Source organism: Oryza brachyantha, chromosome 10 (assembly GCF_000231095.2).
Source record: "Oryza brachyantha chromosome 10, ObraRS2, whole genome shotgun sequence".
Classification (NCBI taxonomy): Eukaryota; Viridiplantae; Streptophyta; class Magnoliopsida; order Poales; family Poaceae; genus Oryza; species Oryza brachyantha.
The window spans coordinates 11964060-11970791 of record NC_023172.2 but is presented as its reverse complement, the minus strand read 5'-3'; the positions used below and the strand labels follow the sequence as shown (position 1 = coordinate 11970791).

The following is a 6732-nucleotide window of genomic DNA, read 5'->3' as shown; positions in this document are numbered from 1 at the left end:
GGCCTCCGCGATAAGTGAAACCCTGCATGAAACGATGCGATAAAAAACGAATATGATGAAACGTCTTTACACCTCACCTGAATCGCGATTAACGAATACAATAAGGCACTTACAGCTTGATGGTCCTAACCTAATGTCTGTTCGAGATCGAAAGAGTGCCCTCGGGAGACTACAAGTTCCATTTCCCAATAGGTGATTTGGTGAGTTCTAGTATAAAAAACACCTATTCGCATTTTTTCCTATTTTCCTTCCTTATTTTGTTTCTCTTATATATATTCCGAATCCCAAATATTTCCCTACCTTTTTTTTTTCTTTCTATTTTCTCCAATCCTGTGGGCCTTAGCGAGCCCAGATATCATTATGGTTTCAACTTACGAACCCCAACCTCATCCGTCTCTCTCTCTCTTTTATAAGTCCGGAGTAACCCTAGCCCTAAGGGCCTCTCGTCCGTGGATCTGGACGACGGCGTCCTGCTCCTCCCCACGCCGTCTCGCCTGAGTAGGGAGCTCGGCGTCTCTTCCACTAGCGACGGGCGGCCTTCTCCTGTTGCCGGGGGCAGGCAGCCTCCTCTTTCCCCAGTTCGGGACGCCACCTCTCCAGCGCAGGATCCACGGGCGCGGCGAGCCTTCCTCTGTCGGAGCGCGGCGTCCTCCTTCAGTTTCGACGAGCGGCCTCCTCCTCTAGCCGGCTGTTAGGGCCTGTCCCCCTCGCCGGAGTTCAGTGACTCCCTCTCTCGCCCCCTCCACCTCCGGTGCTACACCTGGACAGGGTGAGTTCCTTTTTCCTTCTTCCCCTTTTATCTATTTTAGTGTTATTTTGCACTTAGCTCGGATCTGAAATTTTTTATGTGTGGTGAACTGGTTTGGTTACTCAAATTGCTGCTAGTTATTTTGATGATTCAAATGGAACTTGTTCAGGTATAGGGTTCTTTTTATGCTAGTTATGCTGAAAATCCATGTTCACCTAGCACAAACAATACACCTATTGTACATATACATTCCAATAGTTTGGTATCCAATCATGCTCACTCCTCTCCTCGTAATGTGATTGAACGTGCATTTGGAGTGTTGAAGATGAAATAGCGAATTCTGTTGCACATGCCTAGCTAGCCTGTGGAGAAGCAAAAGTTGATTATAATTGCTTGCATAGCCCTTCGTAATTTCATCCGTGATAGTGCTTTGGCTGATGTTCTTTTTGAGAGATGTGACAATGATGAAGAGTATATGCCACCTATCAATACACCTGAAGAAGAAGACAATTATGTTAGCACCACATCCAATGATGGTGATATGTGCGTCTTTCGAGATTTTATTGCAAATGCTTTGATGGCGGACAGAGGACGCAATATATAGAAATATGAAAGTGGTTTAGGTTGTTCTTTGTTATGTGCTTGGTGTACATATGGTATTGGCGAAGTAGTATTTTGCTATGTGCTTGATGAACACAACAAAGTGCAATATTTTGTATGTGCTTTATTTATGAACACATCGCGGTGGCAAAGTAATATGCACGGAACCTATTACATAAGTAATTTAACTTTCTTATTGCCTTCAAAAAGGAAATTATAATTTTCTTGACTACCTTTATGACAATTTACATTTTTTTAAAAATTGTATAAAAACATTTATGTACATTGATGTAGTTAAACCAACCAATGTAGAAATAAGCAGAATCCCCATCTACTTCAGGGTATTTCAGACAATTCAGCCTCTCAGGACACTAGCCAGCAAATTCTCAGAAGCTCCCCCAAACAGAGCCCTCTCAACTTTTTAGAATCTCAAGTTTCCAGAATCTCCGGCTAGCTTCTCAGAATTTCCAGCTCCCCCAAACAGGCCCTAAGTCCCTAACCCCAACCACGAGCTCCCTAACCCCAACCACAAGCTCGGTGGCGGCGGTGTAGGAGGAAGAGGTGGGAGACTATTGCTACTATTTTGATATAAATAATTCCTTTCTCCAGCCTTTTCGTTCCCATCCGTCGACTTTCCGATATGTTTCAATTTTATTAGTATAAATAGATATGAATTTTATTAATATATATACATATGGATTAGGTTTTGAAGAACCACCGTGGAGGATGTCTTCGATTTGCCATTGTTTGTGGAGGAGGACAACGAGGAGGCGGCGGCGGAAGCAGCGAAACAGAAGCGACGGGAGCAGAGCTTGAAGCCCCGGCAGCCGAGGCCGACGAGTTATCGGGACACGCCGGAGATGAAGGAGAGGTGGGCGAGGAGTAGTGCTCTGGCTTCCCAGTATTGGGAGCATGACCCCAAGACAGGGATCAGCTACTACACGCGTGCCTGCTTCCTAAACCTCACCATCTTCGACCTTGACAAGGAGAGTATGTGTCATGGCCACATCAACAATCTAATTATTACTCCAGTCTATCATATTGTTGTTATCAATACACTGCAATTTTTTTTCTAGCACACTGCAAGATTACGCTCATCTCTAGCAATATTCCATAAATCAACGCACACCCACTATGCACATGATTTTGATAATCCAATCAAACACGTGGAGTGAAGGCAGGCCAATAGTTTCAGGCACATGAACAGGAAACAATGCAATAAGCACAGAAAAAATGATTTGCTCACCTTCTATCAAAGATATCCGATTCATATCTTATCATGTATCTATTTGGGAGATGTTTTTAGTGGAGCAAACTACCTTAAAATTCACTAGATGGGATCCTCACTGACTGGAGAAATTTGATCATGTGCCACTCTTCACAGTGGCTCTTGATCATTCGCCACTCCTTATCTTGCAATTGATAACTTGCCACACTGCCCAAAAGGACTGTTTGTCACTTTTGGCATAGATAGTCAGTGCTAGTACCACCAGCAGCTAGGGTCTTGTTTTTCAGTGATTGCAAAATGCAAATTGGCAGTAAATTATATCTCATTGGAGACCTTGCACTGGACGGGCTAGACACCGACGGTGAGTGACATTTAGGTGTGGGGGCCTGAAATGTTAGTGTCCTTGAGCCAGGGTGGTGGATGAGGAGGGAGATCATGCGATGTCAGGGATGATGGGGCCATGTGGGGGGGGGTACCAAGCAGATAAATTGTAGTTTGCCTCCTGTGGATGAGATGCAAATGATCAATTTTCTCATTTCGGGCAGGTCCAAGCCAAACACAGGTAAGCTGTTATATGAAGAATTAGACAGCTCATACTGTTTAGGTTTTGCTAAGATGAGCAGATATTGCGATGGATTTAGTTCAGTTTCTCCCTAGTTGTAAAATATCCCATGCAGTATGCTATTGAACATATACTCTCTCTGACCTCATAGATCTTATTTAGCAAATGGACAGGTGTATGGTTGGATTTTCTGAAGTATATAGAAGATTAAAAAGTAGCCAGATACTTTCTCAACTGCAATAATTTTGTTTCTGAAACAACTAAAATAATTTTCATAATTGTATTTCCGTAACAGCTCAAAAGATAGGGACAACCCTGTTTACCTTATGAAAACTTTTGTCCTCTAGAGACATTATCAAACGTATACTTTTGTTAACACACTATTCTTCCCTGTTGCAAACTAACTCCATTTTCAATTTTGTCAGCGCAATATGGTCCAATGCGTTTTACAGACGCAATTATCCCAGAGGATCACATTTTGACTAGCTCGTTAAATGTAATATCTCTCAAAGTAAAATCATCGGATGTTGGCTACCCTATCAATCTATATGGGACTGTGATAGTCAGAGATGGATTAGATTTTAACTGCATCACCATCTTCCGGCGCAATAGGAACAATTGCCAAGTTATCCAGTCAGAGGTATTTTAAAGAGTATCTCTTCACACTATTAGTCTCTCCTATTTCACATAATACATCGAACTAATTTCTTTACAGTTATGTACAGTTAAAGGCATACTAAACCTAGCTACATTTGAGTTGTCTATATGCATGACTTGGACTAGTTTCATACAAAACACAAATACCTACTTTTTTTTATGTATTCAAATATTAAGTCATGTCATTATATTTTAATTTGATTGATCATGTCATCATATATAATTATTGCAATTAAATGATTGTGTGAATTTTGATGAGCTCAGTCCAAATTCTTGCCTAGGTTGCTAGCAAATCAATTTAATATGAATCTGCGTACAGGTTTAAGGTGGTTAATAAATAATAACAATACTATTATATTCTATGGATAATTATCATTTATTTTATATATATCATTAGTGTGACATATGGCTAACGTCTTGTGTAATTTTTCTTGTAGAATGAAGATATAATTCTCACAGGACCAACTAGAGGAATTGTTTTTTATGGTGAAATATTTTTTGAGATAAATTTGAAGATTAAGGAGAATGAAGAGTGCAATGACAAGGAATTTAGTAAAGGATTGCTTGAAATGAAAGTCTACACTCGTCGGTTTAAGATTGTGACTGAAACCTTGGAGAGTAGGCTCAGTGAGGTGGAACTTGTAACTGCTTGTGTTAAGGAAGCATTGGAGGGCACTGTTGAGATAAAGATTCTGTCAGATTCTGAAGTTTTTCATGGGAAAATTACGGCTTGCACAACAGATGTTCCGAATGATATTGTACTGTATGACAGTGATGTCGGTTCTGCAAACGCGGTTGGTGATGACAGAGTCGTGCAGCTGCTGCGACGTGTCGTAGCAGTGTCCAGAAAAGAGATGTTGATATTGAATATCCATGCCCATAATATTCATCAGAATCATGTCGTCAGTCGCAGTTTGAAGTTCACCCCATTCACTAGAGGCTCTAATGAGGACGAGATTAGCTGTGGTATTTACAAGATGCGGGTGAAAGTTGTTTGGTCAACCTTGTTGATGGGTTAGAATTATACTCTACTGAGAGTCTTTTTACAAGATGCGGGTGAAAGTTGTTTGTAAATTAACAACTTTGAGATGAATTAGAATTATACGCTATTGGGAATATTTTTCACAGATCTTGTAGCTTATGCTAAACTCGGTGGTGTAAATAATTAAACTTTTAAGCTAGCTGTCATGCCGAAATTGAATGTAAGTGGTTACAGGGCAGTTTTTTTGATAGCGTTTGTTTTTGACGCCATAGTTACTGAACACGTGTTATCATTTCCCCGTATGTAAAGCTGAGATTAAGTGAGTAAATATCATGAAACAAACAAGTACTTTGACAAAACTATCTATACTAATATAAAAACAAATGAAATTCTTTTCTACGCCAATGTAAAATGTATAAATTTAAAATTAGTGTAATAACTAAATGACCCAAATCACTCTAGGAAATTAAACGGAACATCAATTTTATTTAGTCACCTACCATTCATATCTACCATTCATATATAGGAAACTATTGTAAAAGTTTTTTTTGGTGCAATAAGCACTTCATAAATCTGTGTATTAGTTATATATATTTGGGAGCTCATCTTTCCCTAGTAGGGCTATGTTTATGATTTGCTCATCTTTTTGCCTTTTGTGGCAAAAACAACATGACGTATTTAGATATGATAATTGATTTATGATTAAAACTTTTATAGACATGTGTTCTTATGACCTAAAAGCAAAGACTGAAAAATAAACTAAAATAAAAAAACTCTAAAATCAACTCTAAATTTAAGATTAAATATTTAAATTTTAGCTTATAAGTATAAGCAAAACCAAAAGATGAGCTCGTCGAGAAGTACTCCCTTCGTATTTAATAAATGACATTATTAACTTTTTTAGTATATGTTTGACTTTGGATTTACTATGTCCATCAAATTATTTAGATTTATTCTTGTTCTTTACTTCTCTAGGGACGTAGTTATTATGAAAAATTACTAGAATTTCTATCAATTTTTTAGAGGTACTCTAGTACTGTAGCTGCTTGTAATAACATGAAAACTAGTTAGTAACTGTATGATGTGAATTTACTTGTATTAGAAAAAAAAAGTGCTGTGTTTACCTGTGAATTTTTATTCACATAGTTACTTATTTTTACTCTTCCACAATGCAGTACTTGTAATTTCATGAAAATGAATTTTCATTTATGTTGATGGTTAAGTTACTCAAAAGCATATTTAATATTGAACTTATTTTTTAAATTTATTTTAAGTTAAACATAATTTTTTTAGAAAGAACAATACCAGACCTAAACATTACTACCTCCGTTTCATAATGTAAGATGTTTGATTTTTTTAGTTGCAACGTTTGACCATTCGTCTTATTTAAAAATTTAGTACAAATATAAAAAAATAACAAATCGTGCTTAAATTTATTTTGATAATAAAGTAAGTCACAAGCAAAATAAATAATATTTCATAATTTTTTTGAATGAGACAAATGATCAAACATGGGAAGCAAAAAGTCAAACATCTAATATTATGAAACGGAGGGAGCAGCAGTTAGCGAGTGCGTAGATTACAGTTCTGAGGAAGTAAGTAAATACTTTATAAATATAAATAATAAAGTGTTAACCCGAAATGGGCCGAAACAAAAGGAAGGTTGTTCTGGGAAGGCCCGGTCCAACTAACTGAGCAAGCACGCTCACGGACAGCCTACTGCTATTCGTTGCTTGGGTAGGGGTAGAGCACATAAACAATTAAACAAACACTCGCAGTGCGTGCGTGCGGCATGGCCATGGCACGCCGCCGTCTCCGCCTCTCCTCCTCCGCCTCCGGTACTTCCTCTCCGGTACTTCTCTCTCTCTCTTCATTTTTTCGCACCATTTTTTTCCTCTTGTCCTGGCTGGTTGCTTCCATTTCGCGAAATCGATCGAGGTTTGTTCCGCAGCTTA

At 38.5% G+C, this 6732-nt stretch overlaps 1 protein-coding gene across 1 annotated transcript; it reads left to right on the top strand.

Annotated features, from left to right (window-relative positions):
- The first annotated feature begins 1223 nt into the window (after window positions 1-1223).
- LOC121055501 lies at window positions 1224-5006 on the top strand. Its single transcript, XM_040528016.1, has 4 exons — window positions 1224-1291; window positions 2061-2338; window positions 3564-3778; window positions 4233-5006. The coding sequence occupies exons 1-4, from the start codon at window positions 1224-1226 to the stop codon at window positions 4812-4814; spliced, it is 1143 nt and encodes a 380-aa protein (XP_040383950.1). The 3' UTR covers window positions 4815-5006.
- Window positions 5007-6732: the final 1726 nt, after the last annotated feature.

Coding starts and splice junctions, on each gene's coding strand:
- LOC121055501 (XM_040528016.1), top strand. CDS start 1,224: ATGCCACCTATCAATACACCTGAAGAAGAAGACAATTATGTTAGCACC. Junction 2,339..3,563: donor CTTCGACCTTGACAAGGAGA/GTATGTGTCATG, acceptor CAATTTTGTCAG/CGCAATATGGTCCAATGCGT. Junction 3,779..4,232: donor GCCAAGTTATCCAGTCAGAG/GTATTTTAAAGA, acceptor TTTTTCTTGTAG/AATGAAGATATAATTCTCAC.